The sequence below is a fragment of the Cryptomeria japonica genome, chromosome 3, assembly GCF_030272615.1.
Source record: "Cryptomeria japonica chromosome 3, Sugi_1.0, whole genome shotgun sequence".
In the NCBI taxonomy this organism is placed as follows: Eukaryota; Viridiplantae; Streptophyta; class Pinopsida; order Cupressales; family Cupressaceae; genus Cryptomeria; species Cryptomeria japonica.
The window spans coordinates 656252504-656274198 of record NC_081407.1 but is presented as its reverse complement, the minus strand read 5'-3'; the positions used below and the strand labels follow the sequence as shown (position 1 = coordinate 656274198).

General features: G+C 36.9%; 1 protein-coding gene across 2 annotated transcripts in view; it reads left to right on the top strand.

Moving 5' to 3' along the window:
- Positions 1–660: 660 nt before the first annotated feature.
- LOC131033809 (serine/threonine-protein kinase BLUS1) overlaps positions 661–21695 on the top strand; it is a 191948-nt gene continuing 170913 nt past the window's right edge. For both annotated transcript variants that reach the window (XM_057965094.2, XM_057965095.2), the window contains exons 1-3: positions 661–815; positions 2534–2809; positions 2971–3399. In XM_057965094.2, coding sequence (XP_057821077.2) covers positions 3232–3399 — 168 coding nt within the window. In that variant the 5' untranslated portion in view covers positions 661–815; positions 2534–2809; positions 2971–3231. The remainder of the gene's footprint in view (positions 816–2533; positions 2810–2970; positions 3400–21695) is intronic.

The window sequence follows — 21695 nt, the reverse complement described above, 5'->3', positions numbered from 1 at the left end:
ACTATAGAAAACCGAAGCATGCAGACTGTTCTTTGAGCATGGATATAATGGTGGAGAAAAAATGATTGCCTATGAATAAGCACGCATGAAAGGTAAAAGGGCACGAAGAGGCAGAGCAAAGAGGACAATGAATGGAAATATTTACTATCTTCAAACTCTTCCACTACCTCACTAACTCTTCCACTTCCATAATTTGTTACACTGTCATACATTGCTACCACCTTAGTTTTTGTGACGGTCATCAAATTTACTCAAAAATCAAATTGTTTACAAATACTTTTGCTGCCATTATAAAAAACCTCTTGACTCATTAATAATTGCTATATTATAATCCTAAACTACATAATATTAACAAATTTATTATGGACCACCCAAAAAAAAAATTTTAAAAATCAACAATAAGATACTAAAAATGATTGCTTTCTTGATAATTTAGGAGACTAATAGACTTACCAACCCATTACGGAAATTTAATTTGCCTAAATAATGATATTAATCACTGATGAAATTGACGCAAAATAAAGAAAAAAATGAAAAAAAGGAAAAATAAAAAGGTTTCGACACAAACCCAACCACAGGACCAGATCCCCCAACTTTAATTGCAAATGGTATTTCCTAACCCGTGGTTAATAATGGAATTTTAGAATGGATATAATTCTTACGTTTTTCTTCTGCTTTTCTTTTATCCTGGGCTCTCTGATTCAGCCTTTCTCTATCTAAATTGGACATGACCGGGGTTTCGAACCGCGGTCGATGATGGCAGCTCTCGAACCCAAATTTATGCTCTGCTAAAGTGTCTGGAAAATCAGTTATACGTAAGTGCTTGTAATATCTTTCAGTAATGGTCAATTCAGAGCAGTTTATTTTGAATTATGTTTTTAAAAAAAAATATTTTACAACTTTTGGGGTTATATATCGAAACTGCACAGAAAGATTGTTTTAAGCAGTTAAATGCAGTCTGATAGGTCGTACAGAACCAATTTCGTCAAAATAATGCTAAGAGTCATCTATTTCACATGAGTTGTAAACTATATGCGGGATGCGCCTAATAAATATGGGAAATTTTCGCTTTGGAAATAATTCTCTTGCACTGTCCCGAGCTTCTGAGTGCTCTGTCCGTATATTTTTAGCAATTTCATTGCTTTTTACGTAACTTCTTCAGTGGTGTAGATTTTCCAAAAGAGTTCGTTGTCTTTTTGGCATCAATTTTGGGAAAAAAGAGGATTGCTTGGATAATTTGAAAATTATATCATTCTAATTATACAAAGAAAGCGAAGTGGGGAAGAAGTTTCAAAGTTTCGCTTACATTTGATGCCTGTGAGGTTTATTCGACATTCCAGGCCTTCTATTTCTCTTAAAGAGAACGATTCTTTAAGAAGTTATCATCTATTTTACTCGCTGACAAGTTAGTCCGGTCTCTTGTGGTTCTTTTACAGCACGGACAGCAGGAAACTCGTGTTTAGGGACGGGGTCCTTTTTTCTTACATGTGGCTTACTATCTCCTGTGATTATGTTTACATGTCATATGCTTTTAGCCTTATTTATATTCTTCTATACACTATTTCAAAATGAGGTCCTCGATCATGACCTCATTGCTGTCTTTGTATCACATTTCTTGTAGTCACTATGGTTTTTAAGTAAATTCAATACTTGGCCCACTCCCGAATAGCTATTGAGAATGCATCGTGTAGCTCAGTATTGGTTGAGGGTTTTGGTTCCACCACATTTTGCCTGGGACTCGCACCCAGCCTTATGTTTGCCCCATAGTAAGCTGGCTACATTAACATGGGGAGCATACCTATGGGACCTGAGCTCAGGCCATCATCATAGCATTGGCTAAAATACCCTTAGTTACGCAACATGAGGTGAGGTCAGGAGCTCAAAATTGGAGGGATTCAGGTGCGTGTCCGTGTGCTAAGGAGAGGCTGATAAAACACCCGTGCATCCAAAAAAATGCCTTTGCCTTTTTGGCTGCTAGACGAAGGTCCACTGGACTAATTCAACCTCTTAATGATGGTGTTTGACGTTTTTATTTGATCACGATTGTTACAGCTGAAACTAAATTGCTTTGACTGAAACTTTGCATACAGTCCTATTTCTTTCTCAAATGAATTACAAATAGATTGATATGCCCTGGAATTAGGATGTGTGGAACTCAATTCTGGTTTGATCTGTTCCATTTATATGATGCAATTTTGTTTTCACACTGATTAGTTGGTAAGTTGGGAAGCTTTGATTTTTTGAGGGAAGTTGATAAAGGATCCGTTTCTGTAATGAGGAAAGTTATGTGGTTCAGTTCCCTTCTATGGCTAGAGAAGTTGGATCAAGCATTGAATCAGAATGGCTTTGTTCTAGACTTTTTCTCATATGACCATGACAGCTTAAGAATGCTATATGCCTGTGACCACTCAAAACAATATTTGGCTATTATTTTAATGCTTGTACTTTTTCAACCTATAAAGCCTTGCTTGGTATTCCCTGCTTTTTATTAACAATGTGTTCCTCACTTAATGTATTATGTTTATGACAACAGGTGGTTGAGCTTATTTTATTCTTTCAGTGCATTCAACAGTTGAGAACCATATTTATTTTGCTGCTGGTTAACTGAAGATATTATAGAGAAGACTGCACCCGATATTTTATTCAAGTTTTGTGCTTCAAGATTTGTAGTATCATGGATTTGGGCTTTGTACACAGTGGATGGCTTTTGCTAGTGAATGGTGATCCATGAACTACTGAGTTGCTTGAAATTATGGAAGTTGATGTGGAGGGAATGGAATCTACTTACCAAATTAAATTGAAATTATAGGTAACCAGTTTGATTTCGATGGAGTTTTCTTACCGAATCTTGACCAGTTTCATTTTCAATGTATTCACAGAGGCTTGCAAATTTGGTTTACTTCATGATTTTTTATCATACGATTCTGAGATGACAAAAATAAACTTTGAAAAATTAATTTTTTTGGCCAGGGGAGTGCAGCACCTTGCCAGATGTTAATGTACACTAATTGTTTGCGTGAGAGTCAAGATTGTCAGCAGACAAGGAATTAAAAGCAATGATCAAAATTATGTCCTGCGCAGGGAAAGATTAAGGATTCCATCATGCTGAGCAGATGTAGCTAATCTAGATTGAATTAATTTTATGACAGGTCCCATGACTTTTTTAATCCTGGAGGTTATTTTTCATTGTTCTGTGACTGTGATCAGATACTAGCACAAACAAGTAAGAAAATGGACCAGAAAACTCAGAAAAAATATCCACTCAGGTCAGCTGATTACAAGTTATACGAGGAGGTTGGTCAAGGTGTTAGCGCAACTGTATACCGTGCTCTTTGTATACCATTCAATCAGATTGTTGCTGTTAAAGTTTTAGATTTGGAGAAATGCAATAGCAATTTGGTATGTTATTTGCCAACCTCTTTTTTCATCTGAAGAATGTGGTATTCATATTGAAGCTCCTTAGTTGAAGATTGTGAAATATAAGCAGTTTTCATGTACATGTTGGGCATCTAATGCATGTTTTGGAACTATCTTTTGGAGGGAATGTTTATCTTTTGTTCAGTGATATATTATTTATGAAAACAAAATATGCATAGGACAATGCTAGAAGTACTTTTAATCCAGTTACCATCAAGTTATTGACTGTGGATATAGATGTCATCCATTGACAGTAATAATGAGCTGTTATTTTCAGTCATTGCAAGGTAAAGGTTAATGGTACTTGACGGTCCAATTTCTTTTATTTTGAAATACTTACAATACATTTGTTTAAGCATTTGCAATTCAAACCTTAAGGTTACATGAACTCTTTGGATGAAGGCTGGTTTGTATCTGTTCAATATCTATGAGACATAAGCATATATTTAGACTAATACAAACTAATGGGTTTTATTTTCAATACACTAATATAAATTAATTTGTTTTATCTTCAATAGGCTTATACAAACTGATGCAGAAGCATCCAGGGTGTAAGGGAAATCTTGTATCACATAAAAAAGTGTTTTCTTTTGATTTCTGTTTGGTTTGGCCAATATTCATGATGCTTATTTCCTTTTTAAGTCTTTGAGAACAATTTAGAACTTTCAGTTTTCAAAGACAGCTAAAATTAGAAGGGTTTCTATGTTTAGTAAGTTAGCATATGAGCACATAGGGACTTGAAATTTTCTCCAAAGCTCCAGAATGGTAAATTGCACATTGTGGGTGAGTATTGAGTCGAGATTAGTTCTAGATTTGAAAATATTAAGTATTTAAGTTTCCTAAAATCATGGAGGATTCTTTGATTTGAGTTTTTTAGGATTTTTGAAGTCATATAGCACTACAGTCACTTCAATATCAAAAACAAATGGAGTCAATTGGGTGTCTGGATTAAAAATTATGGTTCCTTGAAGTTGAGCTATTTTGGGAGGAGTAACAAATTTTAAAATTTTGCTTGAAAGTGCCTAAGGGCTATTTATGACCATTGTTTGAGCATTTTTTTTGGTAGTGGTTTGATGATGGGAAATGGTAACGCGTGAGAAAAGAGGGAAGGCAAAAAACAGAAGTAGATTTGAAGATACAGTAATGCAGAAGGCTCCAGAAACCAGAAAAAAAAGCTTTAATGTATTTCAGCCTGTTGAAGATTTTATCCTTGATTTTGTTGTCCATTTCTGCAATGTAATTTGTTTTTGGTTCAATAGAAGAACATTCACATTTTTTTGTTAGCAATCTGTGTTGTTGTGTCTTTTGGGGTTTACCCCTTCATCACAGACTGATGGGCTTTGTCTTTTTATGATATGCAAAATATATTTTTGTGAATTTGGTTAGTACTAAAGTTTGGAGAGATATACCAGTAAATATTGTTGATAAGGTAGCTGATTTGAAACCAATTGGAATATTTCTTCAAGTTGGATAGATTTTTTGATTGGTTGTTTGTTCCTGTTAGTGTGAATACGGTACTTTTTTTCTAACTAGCTCATATAGTTACCCACTTAGGTCCTTTTCACATCTTATTACTTAAGTCTACTTAGGGTCCACATGAGATATTTACCACATTTTGTCTCATTTCATAAAATTAAGACACTTGTCACAATCTTATGATTTTTATCTACTTTATGTCTCATATCATAAGATTAAGACACTTGTCATAATCTTATGATATCTTATCACTTCCCTTGGCCTATATAACCAAAGGGGTCTCCTTTGTATTCTCACTAGTCAAGCTCATTGTTAGCTTGCATTCTCTCGAGTAGAATACAGTTTATTCTTTCTCATTTCTGATTTCTCTATTTGCTTTCCTTCATTCATTTGCATTTTAGGTAGGCTATTATGCCAAATCTCACAGTTCCAAATGAGAGAAGGCTATTGTTCCTTGAGGAAGGTTCATACCTCCAAAGTAGTTGATCATTTTGGGGTCTCAAAGACTATTGCAAACCTGTAGAGGTATGTTTATTGGCCAAACATGCAAAATGATGTCTCTATGTTCATTGAAGGTGCAAATTGTATAGTGTGGGCAAGCTAAATGACTAGAAGTTGGGGTTGTACCACCCACTGTTAGTTCCCTCCTAAGTTGCTGGCCCTGGTACAGGGATGGGTATGACTTTGGGTGTGCTAGTACAAAATTATTTTTTCCTTGGGTATAGGTACAAGCTCATGAATATACACACACACACACATGGCTATATATATTAAAATTATAAAAACAGTAATAATCAAAATTACCTATTAGCAAAATATTAAATACCTCCTTATCTTCTAAAAAGAAATACTAATAAATTCATAATTCAGTGGTTTCTCAAATGTCAATACACATTGAAAATTACAATCAATATTCAATAATCTTCATATTGCTCTTCATCTAGAGCATCAATGTCAACATTTGGTTCAATTTCATTCGAACCAAAATCAACTACAATGGCACTTCCACCAGCCACGTCATATGTAGAAGCTGCCTAATACATAGAGATTTCAGCAAGTTGTGCAACAATAGCGTCGAAGTTGACACACTTAGGAGTTTGATTCCAATTCCTTCTCATCCCTTTGTTGTAATTAGGTTTCTTATGTGACAAGATATACAAGTTGGAGTGCATAAAGACCAAACCCTTAGCTAATTTTGCAACCAATTGACTGCACTTAACTAAGTGGATGGAGGCATATGTGCTCTAATTTCACTTACTTGAAGAAGAACTCACAACCTATAGAAATGTTCAATTTTGGGAAAAATAAGCTATATTTCGTAGGATCTTAGGACGAGGGGATGAGGGATGTGAGGATGGGTTGTAGGGATGGGGTGACCAAGGGTCTAGATTTGGGGATTGCAACTAGTGAGAGTTTGGGAATGATGGCTCTAATGAGGTTGAGGGGTGGTGCCCATCATGGGGGTTTAGGAGCCAAGCCCCTTGTGGTGTTGAGAGGTAGCACCCCTTGTAGGGTCCAAGAGTAGTGCCCTTGGTGTGTTACCTGTTATGATATAGAATAGGATCAAGGGGTAGAGCCTTGCCATCAAGCACAAAAACCATACCAAACATTCATGGTAGATGTCATTCTCACAATTTTATCATTTAAGGGCAAAATTAGGTATTTTGGCTTTTTTTGTTAATACAAATAAAAAAAATGATATTTTTAGCTTTTATTTTGGGCAAACCATGGATCTACTTGGGTTTTCCCTAGGCTTGGCCTTAAACTAGAACCATTAAGGTATGGGGTGTTTCTACTGAACCTTGTAGCATAGTTTCCTTCACATCCATGGAAGCATCTCAATGGGTTTCATGGGAGGATTACCTATGATAGAGAAATGTAATGATTATCTTTTTGTGCTGGTGAACTGGTTTAGTAAGATGTATGTTCTTATTCCTTCCATGAAGACTTTAGCAAATAAGATGCAGCTTAGTTGTTTTGTTCGCATGTATGGGTGCATTAAGCTTTTCCAGAATGTGTCGTTTCAGGTTGTGATTCAAGGTGCTTGGTTAAGTTTGGTGTGCCTTATGGGAAAACATAGGTACTTGATTGAAAAGATCAACCACATTCTATCCTCAAATTGATGGTCAAACTAAAGTAGTAAACCAAACACTTTGTAGCTGTTAAGACAACATAACTATAAATACAGATAATAGAACCTAAGAAAACTTAAGGGAACAAGAAGACAACAAATTATCCTGGGAAAACCCTCCACCTGAGGGTGAAAAACCCAGCCACACCAAAAATAGATTTTATTGAAAGCTCAAAATAAGTACATAACTCTCACACTTCGAAGACAATCATTTTAACAATGATCGACATTGTTCAAAATAGAATATGACTCTCAGAAAACTGCTTACAAAATACTTGGAAGAAGATGCTAATAGAGTGAATCTTCACACATCAATGTTCACTGCTGAACATAAATGACCATCTCAGAAAATAAGAGCAGATACAAAGTCACTGCAAAAGATCCTTCAAAGAATATCGATCATCTACTAAATGACCCACGACAAAGGAATAAATAACATATCTCAAGACCCGATAGAGCCAAGAAGAGGAAGGTGGAAAGTAAATCATAAAGACCGATGTCAGTTACACACCGACACACATTACAAACTGGCGAACTTAAGAGAGGGAAAAGAAACGGTTTTCTAGCTAATACAAAGGCGGTGACAACAACAAGGTCTTCGAAGTGCAATGATAGATGTAGAACAACATCGAAACATTTTCCAGCTTTCACAAACGGTGAAGTGAATCAAATATAGAGCTCAAAAAATCCATAAATACGACAGGCATGATATCTGCTGAAGTTACCATCTTTAACACTCCCTCTTAACAAAGAAGATATCATTAACAGATATTCAAGTCACGGAGTCTCCCAACATGACAAACAACAAAATTTAATCACGGATTCTCTGAACGTGATAGGCATCATGGATTCACTCAACCATGGCTACTCCCATAGGTGAAATAACACAAGCATCACGGAGTCACTCAATGTGATGTTGTCATGGAGTCTCTCAACATGACATCCACTATGGCTACCCCCATAAGTGGAAAGAGCCTCAAGGGCTTTCACCTCAAATTTCTCCATCACAGAGAAAAATGCATTACAAGAGATTTCACCTTGAACTTCTCTCTCACAGAGAAGAACTCATTAATCAACATATATATATATATATATAAAAAATCATTGAAGCTGAGATTCTCTCTCAGCAAGAGCAACATTCTCTAAAATACCAAGGTTATCTTGAAAATAACAAAACTTCACTCTAGGAAGTGGCTTGGTAAGAATGTCTGCTGTTTGCTCTTCTGTGCCAATGTATTTGAGCTCCACTGCTTTCCTTTGAACCATATATCTCAAGTAATGATATTTTATTTCCACATGCTTGGTTCTATCATGAAAAACAGGATTAACCGAAAGCTTCACACAACTTTGGTTATTACAATGAATCACTATAGGTTCCAAAGGCTGTCTAAACAATCCTGCAAGCAATTTACGAAGCCACACCGCTTCTCTAGCTGCTGTAGCAGCTGCAACATATTCAGCTTCTGCTGTACTTTGGGCCACACATGATTGCTTCCTGCTGCACTAGGAAATCATAGCTGGACCGAAGCTAAAACAACAACTGGAAGTGCTCTTCCTGTCAGGTACACATCCCGCCCAGTCTGAATTAGAAAAACCTTGCAATTTCAGACCTCCACAAGAAGTATATTTCAGACCATATCCCATTGTACCATGTACATATCTCAATATATGTTTAGCTGCAACAAAATGAATCTGTCTAGGCTCACTCATAAACTGACTGAGAGTGTTAATAGCATAACATATGTGAGGCCTTGTGTTGACTAAATACATCAAAGATCCAATCAATTGCCTATACATAGAAGGACAATTAAATCTAAACTAGCTGCAACATCATGTAACTTATTTAGATTTGCTTCCATGGGAGTTGTCATAGACTTGCAATCTAACATACCAAATCTTTTCAAAATGTCAATGGCATATTTCCCTTGACTCAAAATGATTTCATTTGGTCTTTGCCACAGTTCTAGACCAAGAAAATAATGCATCAAACCAAGATCTTTCATCTCAAATTCAGAAGATAACTCTAACTTACATCTAGCAATGAGATCATCCTCTCTAGTAAGAAATAAATCATCAACATATAGAACTAAAATTAAAGCTTTACCATCAATTACCTTGAAATAGATATTTGAATTTGCATCGTTTTGAGAAAACCCAAGCTCAACAAATAGCAATCAATTCTTTCATACCATGCATGAGAAGCTTGCTTAAGGCCATACAAGGCCTTTTTCAATCTGCATACATGTGATTCTTTCTTATGAATCACAAATCCATCTGGCTGCTCAATAAAAACTTCTTCTTCAATTACGCCATTCAAGAATGCTGTCTTTACATCCATCTGATGCAATTTCCACTATTTAACAGCTGCAATAGCAATAATGGTTCTGATAGAAGTATAATGTGCTACAGGTGCAAAAGTCTCTTCATAGTCTATGCCTTCCTTTTGTGAAAAACCTCTAGCTACAAATCGAGCCTTATATTTTTCTACACTCCCATCAGTTGCATGTTTAATTTTAAACAACCACTTAGAGGAAACAACATATTTACCTTTGGGCCTAGGAACAATATCCCACACATTGTTTTTGATAATGGATTGATACTCCTCCATCATGGCATCCTTCCACACTTGCTGATTTGAGGCTTCTTCAAAACTAGAAGGCTCGGATGCTAAAAGGTGACTCATCAAAGCTACATATCCCGCAAACTTATGAGCCCTTTTACTCTCTCTGAAGGTGCCACGAGGAGCTGCATATTTTTCAGCCTCTTCCATAGTGTTTCGAGCCCACAAAGGTCTTTTCTTATTAGCTGGAATATTATTGGGACTTGCAGAAGTATCTATAGAGTCAATTGGATCAACAGGATTAGCAAAGTCTTCTAAATTTGTATTCTCCCACTGAATCTTTGAAGGTGAATCCGGATCAGCCATATCTATATCTTGAGGAGGCTCAAAGTCTTCTCTATCAGATTCCATGTAAGGATTTCTTGCAAGCTACATGTTCATCAAAAGACACATCCTTGCTGATTTCAATTTGCTTTTGACCTGGAATGTAGATTCTATATGCTTTTGAAGATTCACTATAACCAACAAAGATGCCTTTCTTTCCTGAAGGTTCTAACTTAGTTCTTTTCTCTTTTGGAACATGAAAATAGACAGGACATCCACAAATCCTGAGGTGACTAATGTCAGGTTTAATACCTGAAAAAGCTTCTTTTGGTGTTATGTTTTCTAGAATTTGATGAGAACTACGGTTCTGAATGTACACTGCTGTCCTACAAGCCTCTGCCCATAAAAATGTTTGAAGATTTTGATCATGGATCATAGCCTTCGCTGCCTCAACAATTGTCCTGTTCTTTCTTTCAGCTACACCATTTTGTTGAGGATTATAAGGGACACAAAACTCCCTCTTAACCCTAGCTTCAACACAAAAGTTATGAAATAAACCAGGAACATATTCTCCCCCATTATTAGATCTTAGAATCTTTATCTTCTTGTTAGACAAATTTTCAACAAGTGCTTTAAACTCTTTAAATCTGGACAACACTTCATCAGATTATTTAGACTTAGGAAAATAAATCCAACACTTACGAGAAAAGTCATCAATGAAGGTAACATAATACCAAAAACCACTAAGGGAAGCAACTGACATAGGGCCACACAAATCAGAGTGAATTAACTCTAGGATATCCTTTGCTCTATTTTCTCTACAATGAAAAGTACTCTTAACATTCTTACCTAGAGCACGTCCCTTGCAGACACCTTCATTGTTTTGATTCAGCTTTGGAAGACCAACAACCATCTCCATTGAAGATAAAGTTCTGAAATTTAGATGACCAAATCTTTTATGCCACAACTCACTTGAGCTTGTAGAATCATGAGCTAAAGCTTGAATAGGACGAGCTGAAAGCTTGTAAAGACTGTCATGACGAACACCAATTTCACGTGCAGATTGAATGCTGGTATTCTTCTTCCATGCAAGAACTTTTCCATCAACAAAAGCAACATGATAGCCCTTGTCTTCTAATGCTGAAATAGAAATCAGATTCCGTTTAATATGAGGAACAAAAAGAATATCGCTCAGAAGAAGAGGAATACTAGAATTCAACTGAAAAGAAGTAGAACCAACACCCTTTACAGAATAACATGCATCATCTCCAATGATAACCTGAAGATGCGAATCTTTTTCCTTCAAGTTGGAGAGGTGTTCACGATAACAAGTGATATGGCGGGAAGCTCCACTATCAATCAGCCATGTATCATTGTCAGTAGGAATATTACTAGAGAGAGTAGAAATAAATAAGAACTCCTCTGAATTTTCACTAGACTCTCTATGAGGAGAAACATTTTCAACATTTGTTGCAGCAGCTTGAGGCTTGGGTCTTGAAGGACATTCTCTTGCAAAATGACCAAATTTGTCACATCTAAAGCATTGAACCCTAGAGAGATCCTTTCTTTTCTTAGATTCGGGAGCTGAATCAAAATTTCTATCTCTGTTCCTTTTGAAGTTTCCTTTCCTTCCTCTTCTTTTAGACGTATGGGCAGCAAGAACATGATCTTCTTCATGATGAGATTTACGTCCAATTCCTCTTGCCTCTAGTCTGCATTCCTCTTGATTGCAATCAACCCTCAAACAATCAAACTTGGGTAATTCATTTCTTCCACTAATACCTTGAATGAAAGATTCCCAAGATTGAGGAAGACCATTCATGGCCAACATAACAAGATCTTTATCCTCAATAGAATCACCAATAACATTGAGCTGATCCTTTAATTCAGTAATCTTCATAAAAAAAGAAACAATAGATTCACCTCTAGCCATTTTGATATGAAGGAGTTGATGTCTCAATGCTAGAGCTCTACTAGTACTGTTGAATTCATACAAGCTTTGAAGACATTCGAACATCTCTTTGGCTGAATTCAACTTGGATATAACAGGTACTAGATGATCCTTAACAAAATCAATTAGTATTTTTCTAGCTATGAGATTATTCTTCCTCCATTGAGCTTTTTCGGTGTCATCTGAAGGTTCATCTACAACAGACTTCACATAGTTAAGAATATCATTCTCTTCTAGCACAATAAGAATCCTGAATTTCCATGAAGTGTAATTGGCTGCACCATCCAGTCTGTCTTCAACTTTCACCATGATGAAAAACTTGAAATAAACAGACTACAACTCCAAACAAAGAGAATTTCAAAACTAAGCAATCTGATTCAGGATCTTATCTTTATACCTGCTCTGATACCATGTTAAAATTAGAACTAGAAAGCTATAAATACAAATAATAGAACCTAAGATAACTTAAGGGAACAAGAAGACAACAAATTATCTTGGGAAAACCCTCCACCTGAGAGTGAAAAACCCAGCCACACCAAAAACAGATTTTATTGAAAGCTCAAAATAAGTACATAACTCTCACACTTAGAAGACAATCATTTTAACAATGATTGATAATGTTCAAAATAGAATATGACTCTCAAAAAACTGCTTACAAAATACTTGGAAGAAGATGCTAATAGAGTGAATCTTCACACATCAATGTTCACTGCTGAACATAAATGACCATCTCAGAAAATCAATGTTCAGTGCTGAACATAAATGACCATCTCAGAAAATAAGAGCAGATACAAAGTCGCTGCAAAAGATCCTTCAAAGAATATCAATCATCTACTAAATGACCCACGGCAAAGGAATAAATAACATATCTCAAGCCCTGATAGAGCCAAGAAAAAGAAGGCGGAAAGTAAATCATAAAGACTGATGTCAGTTACACACCGACACACATTACAAACTGGCGAACTTAACAGAGGGAAAAGAAACGGTTTTCCAGCTAATACAAAGGCAGTGACAGCAACAAGGTCTTCGAAGTGCAGTGACAGATGTAGAACAACATCGAAACATTTTCCAGCTTTCACAAACGGTGAAGTGAATCAAATATAGAGCTTGAAAAATCCATAAATACGGCAGGCATGATATCTGCTGAAGTTACCATCTTTAACAGCTTAGTTGTTTTGTTCGCATGTATGGGTGCATTAAGCTTTTCCAGAATGTATCATTTCAGGTTGTGATTCAAGGTGCTTGGCTAAGATTGGTGTGCTTTATGGGAAAACATAGGTACTTGATTGAAAAGATCAACCACATTACTTGATTGAAAAGATCAACCACATTCTATCCTCAAATTGATGGTCAAACTAAAGTAGTAAACCAAGCACTTTGTAGCTGTTAAGACAACATAACTAGAGGCATCCTTACACTTAGGAAGGATTAGAATTTAGTATATATTCAACATTCTTACAACAAGGTGGTCCATATGTACAATAATTTGACAGCTTCAGACATGTTTTGAGAAATTGACACAAAAATGGAGAAACTGTGGATTTAGATTTCCCTAGGGCTAAGATTTTCATTGACAAGATTCAACAAATCCATCTTTGTGTTTAGGAGATGTTAAAGGATTCTCAAACCAAATTAAAGCAATGGCTAGGTTTGGCTGTGCTTGGGTAAAGAAAGGCTTCAAAGATAAGCAAGAAAACTTAAGCCCTTAAGATATGGCCTATTTTAGATTGTACAACAAGTGGGCATGAATGCTTCTTGTCTTGATTTTCGTCCATAAATGAATATCTACTTAGTGGTGAATGTGGAGTATCTTTGGTCATTTCAGCCCTTAGTGCTTGATGATGAGGAAGAAGTATAGTTGTATTTGGTGGAAGATCTTGTTTCGAACAATAAAGAAGAGTTAGGGGGTGATGAGGTGCTTCATAAAAAGAGAGAACTCAAAGAGAAATGTATTAACTTTGTACTCTTGAGCCAGTGAAAAATACATTGTGAAAGATACCAACTCTGAATACAACTATAATTAAAACTGAAATTGCCTAACTCAGATTCTTTGAAAGATTTAGAAAACAACTACTCAAATATAGGCCATATCTTATGCATTATAGAGTAATACGCAGTTTGCAACTTGATCTCAGATAAGAACAGTATGAATTTCAGATACAAATGAACTTTAGATCAATCTCAAAATGCATAAAATATGCAAACCTTAAAACGAACCTAACTGCTTGTATTTCACTGCTCCAAACTAGTTAGGAAATGCCTTGGAATGACGTCTATAATCCCAGACCAAACTAATTCCTTCTACGCACTGACTAACTGAGTGCAACAGAATAATGCTACTGTCAATACCAATCTCCCGCCAAACTGAAGCACCAAACGATTCCCTTACCTTTTTAATTCTCTCCTTTGCTGTGTCTGTGAGATAATGTGCCTTCATTTCTAGAACAAATCGCTCAATGCACAATGTCTTCTATGCAATGATTGAGCCAGAGATGATAACATAGCAGGGGCTACATCCCAACCAACAGACACTCAAGTTTCCATCTGAATCTCCTTTTTGCATTCATTTAATGCAAAAGCAGTACTAAACCTTCCATGATTCTTCCTTCACCAAACACATTTATATGCTAATCTAACCACAACAACTTAGCAAAGTTGGCCTCTAGGAATAATTGTCAAAAAGAAAGATAAGGTCGGCCCAAAAGATAAGCAGATAAGCAATGGCTAGGTTTGGCCGTGCTTGGGTAAATAGAGGCTCCAAAGATAAGCAAGGAAAATTTATCCCTTAAGATATGGCCCATTTTAGATTGTAGTACAAGTGGTCATGAATGCTTCTTGTCTTGATTTTCCTTCATAAATTAATATCTACTTAGTGGTGAATGTGGAGTATCTTTGGTTATTTCAGCCCTTAGTGCTTGATGATGAAGAAGAAGTATAGTTACATTTGGCAGAATATCTTGTTTCGAACAATCAGGAAGAGTTAGGGGGTGATGAGGTGCTTCATAAAAAGAGAGAACTCAAAGAGAAATGTATTAACTTTGTACTCTTGAGCTAGTGGAAAATACACTATGAAAGATACCAACTCTAAATACAACTATAATTAAAACAGAAATTGTCTAATGTAGATTCTTCGAAAGATGTAGATTTTTGACAACTCAGATATATGCCATATCTTATGCAATATAGAGTAATACTCGGTTTATAATTTGATCTCAGATAAGAATAATATGAATTTCAGATACCAATGAACTTTAGATCAATCTAAAATTGCATGCAATATTCTAAAATTAACCTGACTGCTTGTATCCTTGGATTTAACTGCTTCAAACTGCTTAGGAAATGCTTTGGAATGGCATCTATATTCTCAAACCAAACTGATCCCTTCTACGCACTGATTAACTGAGTGCAACATGCTGACGCGGCGACACCATTGTCAATACCAATATCCTGCCAAAGTGAAGCACTAAATGATTTCCTTATCTTTTTAATTCTCTGCTTTGCTGTGTTTGTGAGATAATGTGCCTTCAGTTATAGAATAGATCACTCATTGCACAATGTATTCTACACAATGATTGAGCTGAAAATGATAAGATAGCAGGGGCTACGTCCCACCAACAACAGACACTCAGGTTTCGGTCCATAATGTCCCCTTTTTAGCAGTCATCTGGTGATTTGTCGTTAGCCCTTTTTGCCATGGTCTCGAGGGCTAACCAGGACCTTACAGGGATCATTGATGGTTTTGGCCTAGGCAATTTCAGTTGCAGGTCAATCGGAGGTGATTTGACAGGTTTTCCAGAAACTTACTATTTATAGTAAGTTAGTTTGGCTCAGTGACGGCTAAATTTTGGAGCAGTTTTGGTTGACTTCATTTTGGTGCATTTAATTATTCTCCTGGATTGCAAATTAAATGGGGGCATTAATTATTTAGGCAAAAATCAAAAGTTTCTGAAGTTAAATTTTAATAATTAACTTAAGGGGTTATTTAATGCTGAAGCTAATGTTAAAAAAGAAAAATTAAAAGTACCCCTTCTTTGTGGAGACATAAAGGGATAATGATATTTTATTCTATCTTCCATTTATCCCACATTGATGGTGCCTTGGGATGTGTGCCAATTTGAAGTAATAAATATGAGCATTTAATGACGATTGACACATCTTGGAGATTGTGTATTCTTGGGAATTGTGTTTCTGGATTCTATTTTGGAAATTTACTTGGCATTTGGGGATGAAATCCCTCAAGTGTGACATTTCTCTTGCCTGTGAGAGACCAGGTTTGGGAAATTTCTTAAGCTAATGGCCATTACACACAGGGACAGTATGGTCACCTGTTGAAGTGACAAGTTCATTCTTTCTACTAATAACCCTCTCAGTTCGAACTTCCTAATCAGCAACAGCAAACGAACCATCATCACTGGGCGTTAGTAACCCTTTGGTTGGGCATGGTGTAGTTTTTTGGCTAGGCGATATCAATTTGTAGCTGGGCGTAACCTTCCAAGCTGGGCGTGAGTTTTACACCTAGCTGGATGTGAAGCATTAAAAAAGAATGGGCATGATTCTCCATTTGCTGGTCGTATTAATTCCTTGACAGGGTGTTTTGACTCATCATTGCTGGGCGTAACTATGTCTTCCAGTGTTGGGCATGTTCCTCATTGTTTGGGCGTAAAAATCATCTTTGGCTGGTCGTGGAAATTCCACATTTGATTGGGGCATTAACACTATTCTTGGCTGGGCACGAACTTAGAAATTGCTGGCGTGGTAAATATATGTGGCTGGGCGTAACTCTTGTTGCTGGGCGTCTAAGAACCTTCCCAAAAACTGGATGTGGTACTTACCTTGCTGGGCGTGGAAATCCAGTGGATTGGGCGTGAACTTCCAGTCAGGGCAGCTTATTACAACATGCTGACGCCATTATCAATACCAATATCTCGCCAGACTGAAGCACCAAATGATTTCCTTATCTTTTTAATTTTCTGCTTTGCTGTGTTTGTGAGATAATGTGCCTTCAGTTATAGAATAGATCAGCACAATGTCTTCTACGCAATGATTGAGCCGAAAATGATAAGATAGCAGGGGCTACGTCCCACCAACAATAGACACTTAGGTTTTGGTCTGAGTCTCCTTTTTGCATTCTTTTAATGTAGAAACAATATTAAACATTCCCTGATTCTTCCTTCACCAAACACATATTTATATGCTAATCTAACTGCCACAACTTAGCAAAGTTGGCCTCTAGGAATAATCGTCATAAAGAAAGATAAGGTTGGTCCAAAAGATAAATTATTTAATAATGTTATTTATTAATAAGGTCAGCCAAAAAGATAAATTATTTAATAATGCTATTTATTAATAAGTTTGTTTAATGTTTTATTTATTTATTTAATAAAATCTCAAATAAAGGACCTGGTCGACCCAGCCCTTAACTGGGGTCATCACAGTCCACCTGTCCCAAATTTTGCTTGTCCTCAATCAACTTCAAGTTTGATTCCGCACCTTCTCATCATCTGTGTCTTCATCTGAAATGACCTCGATATGATGTATTTGTGTTTTCCCAAACATCTATGGCCTGGTTGCCATGATTCTATGCATGTGAAACATAACCTTTTTCTTCACAGCTCATTTTTAGACATCTCCATCGTATTTGACTTAGGTGGTATTGTGTCCTGAGGAGGCTTCTTTGATAGCATAGGAATTGTTTGCTCTAGATGCCATTTATCTTTAGTTATTGAATCTTCAAAACTTAAAGCCCTATTGATAGCCTCTTGTAAGGTGCTTGGTTCAAATGCTCTTAGTAACCCTTTGAGGGGTTCAACCAAGCCTTCTATAAAGAAGACTATAAGCCTTTTCTCTGACACATCAAAAATCATTACTGCTAGCCTCTGAATTTTTGCTGCGTAGACTTCTATCTTAATCTCTTGCTTTAGCTGTGCCAATTCTCTTAAAATTTTTTTCTGGATCCTTCCTTTTGAACCTCTCCAACAATCTTTGGCTGAAACCAATGTAGTGATTGAATCATGCCCTTGGGTTACTAGGCCATGGTACACCATTCGTGAGCCACACCTTCAAGATGCAAGGTGGCAAATTTGAAGGCCTCTTCTATAAGCATAGGATTCAATGAGAAATATGTATCTAGTTTTTGCAACAAACCTCTTGCTGATAAGTTTCCAGATCCATCAATAATTGGGATAGTAATTTTTCCCAATCGGTGTTGGATATCCTTTCTTTCTATATACCATTTCCTCCCATGCTAGTTGCTTTTTTCATCTTATAATAGTCCTGAAAGTCAGATCTGCATGGATTACAGGGCGTAGGGCATAGTTAGCATCATGAAGTTTTGTCATGTCTCCCTCTAGATCAAGTTGTTCTTCCCCATCACCTTTAGCTATTTCTTTGTCAAGAAATTTACCCCTGAAGGTTATGATATTAATTGAACCTCTCCCACCATTAGCTGAAGATTTTTCTCCACTAGTTGAAACTTTTCTTCCACCCAAACTGCTGCCTTCAGCATCATTCTGAGTGGGCCTATCAACACTTAGTTGTTGTCTCATTCTCCTTAACAGTTGAACCATCTCCCTCATGGCATCCCTCACGCCGGTATTAATTTCTCTGATTTCTCTGATGAAGTCTTGGGAATTTGCCTCTTCCCTATCATCCATTGCCTTCTTTTCCCTTTGCTTGTATCTTTGGACCCTGTCACTCATCAATCCACAGGCTAGCAGAAAAGTGGCTCTGATACCATTGAAAGATACCAACTCTGAATACAACTATAATCAAAATTGAAATCGTCTAACTTAGATTCTTTGAAAGATTTAGAAAAACAACTTCATTTGATAGCAACTTAAATATAGGCCATATGTTATGAAATATAGAGTAATACTTAGTTTGCAACTTGATCTTAGATAAGAATAGTATGAATTTTAGATACAAATGAATTTACATCAATCTCAAAATGCATACAATATTCATATCTTAAAATGAACATGACTGCTTGTATCCTTGGATTTCACCGCTCCAAACTGGTTAGGAAATGCCTTGGAATGGCATCTATGTTCTTAGACCAAATTGATCCCTTCTACGCATTGACTAACTGAGTGCAATAGACTGATGTCACTGTCAATACCAATACCTACCAAACTGAAGCACCAAATGATTCCCTTAGTTTGTTGTGTCTGTGAGATAATGTTCCTTCAGCTGTAGAACAGATTGCTTAATGCACAATGCCTTCTACGCAACGATTGAGCCGGAAATGATAAGATAGTAGGGACTACGTCCCACCAACAACAGACACTCAGGGTTCCGTCCGAGTCTTCTTTTTGCATTCGTTTAATGCAGAAACAATATTAAACCTTTCATGATTCTTCCTTCACCAAACACAAATATATGCTAACCTAATTGCCACAACTTAGCAAAGTCGACCTCTAGGAATAACTGTTAAAAGGAAAGGTAAGGTTAGCCCAAAAGATAAATTATTTAGTAATGTGTTACCCCGAGTTTCCGGGATGGGGGGATGGGGAAACGGGTTTCCAGGACGGTTTTTTTTTCTGGAACAGGGGACGGCTATATATATATATATAATTTATATAACATTGTGTTAAAAAAATTAAAAAATTAATCGCTTACTCAGTTTTAGTCCAATCGGAGGTGTTTTGACAGGGTTTCCGGATACTTACTATTTATAGTAAGTCAAGTGTGGCTCAGTGACTAGAAATATTTGAAGCATTATCGGATGTCAGTATTTTGGTGCATTTAATTCTTCATTAGGTTTGCCAATTTAATGAGCCATTAATTAATTGGGCAATTAAATTAAAAAGTTCTTGAAGTTAAATTTAAATATTTAACTTTAGTGATTAATTAATGCTGGGACTACTGTTTAAAGGTAAAAATTAAAAGTTCCCTTTCATTGTGGAGACATAAAGGAATATTAATATTTTATTATAACATTCTTTTATCCCACATTTATGGTGCTTTGGTAATTGTGCCCAAATGGAGTTATAAATAAGAGCTTTAAATGCTGGCTGGGTATCTTGGAAATTGTGAATCTTGGAGTTTCTGTTTTCTCGAGATTATCTCTGAAGTTATTTCAGGCATTTGAGGACGTACACCCTCTTTTGCAACATTTTCTATGCCTATGAAAGACCAGGTCTGGGAGATTATAGAAACAAATTAGCCTTGGAGAGGATCGATGGAAGTGGTTGTTTACAGTAAACTGTGAATGCTCAGTTTGGAAAAGTTGCAGAATGTGTGAATGGGGCAGCCATTATAGTTCTAGCACTGAAGAATGTTATTACAAGTTGTTAATGTTTTTTGGAAGAGGATCGAATTATTATAGGGTTTAGCATTAGCATGACTCTCACTAGATAGCTCCCAGTCATCCTTATAGCTGCTGCTGATGTCTGCACTCAGGCCGCTTAGCAGTCACAACAGCGTGCTTCATAGGCATATATATTGAGGGGGAAATCAGACGACAGGAGTGCTGCAAGAGTTTGTGGTCTGTCAGTCGCCTAGCTGCCCACTGTGAGACTTACAACGCCTTGGTTGGGACGTGAGAAAAGTGGAATGAGTCGCGGATTGTAGCTGTTCAACAACATGGATGCTTAGCCAGTGGCTGGAAACTTAGTTTTTCAACTGCAAGGATATAGCAGGTTCTTGTGTTGATATTGTGTTGGGACTTATGTATTTTTGTTGAGCGGAATTTTTTTTTTTTTGATCAGTAATATTTGTGATTTTATTAAATAAAACTAAAACAATACATCTTCATCCAAAAAAAACCAGCAAACCACCCCAAAAACCACCCACAAAATCTCCAAACCACCCACCAACAAAAAGATTTTCTCAAACCAGTACCCTGCTCAAACCCTACCCCACTTCTATGAGTACAAAAATGTCCATATACATCATGCCATACTAAATTTGGCATATACTGTTCAAACAAATTCTAACTGAAAGCTAAGATTTTCAAAAAAACTATAGCAAAAAAAGAAATGGCACCAAGAGGTATCTTGGCCCACAGTATCTTCATCTCTCTTTCTTCACCTCATCTGCATTCGGTGCGCTTGAAACACCCCCCACCATGTTCACTCCACCAACTGCTCTAAAATCCAACGACTCATTTTGCTTGGCCAATTCCGTAGAGAGGCTCTTGGTTAACAGTCACTTCCTTCGCACCTCATCCACCACCCCGGCTTCCTCCCTCGCCTACCTGATAATTTCCTCTAGTTCCATAATTTGAATGTACATTTTCAAGCCTTCCCACCTTCTCCTCGCATCGTCACAAAATCTTGCTTTAACTTCTTCTTGGTGTCGGAGGAAAGGAATTCTCATATGCCTGCCTCGAAGCTCTACATGCTCCTCTGGGATGCCTTTCGAAACATTAAAACCCCATCCCGAGACCACCCACTCCAACAAAGATTCCATATTAAGTAGATAATCATTCGGCACTATCGCCGTCATCACATTTCTTACCTTCTCACAGGAATAGCCAAATTCAAGCTCCCATGCCATAATCAAGGAATAAATATCCACCCTTGTTTGGTATCTGTGGCCAATGACAACCACCTCCTCACCAAGAACCAGTTGAACAACCCACAAAAACAGGGGATCCCTTGCCAGAAACATGTTTTCTAACTGTTTTTTCAGGAACCGGACCCCAAAAAGCAGGCATGAGTTTAGAAGTTTTGAGTGTGAAATTGGCTTCCATATTGAACACCACACAAAACCGCCTAACTCTGCACAGAAACCGCTATCACCACCACCAAATTCGCTCATCTGCCACACTGAATGAGCGTAAATTCCCTTTTTAACTATTAATGAAGTTCTCTCAACATCCGCCGCCATTGCAG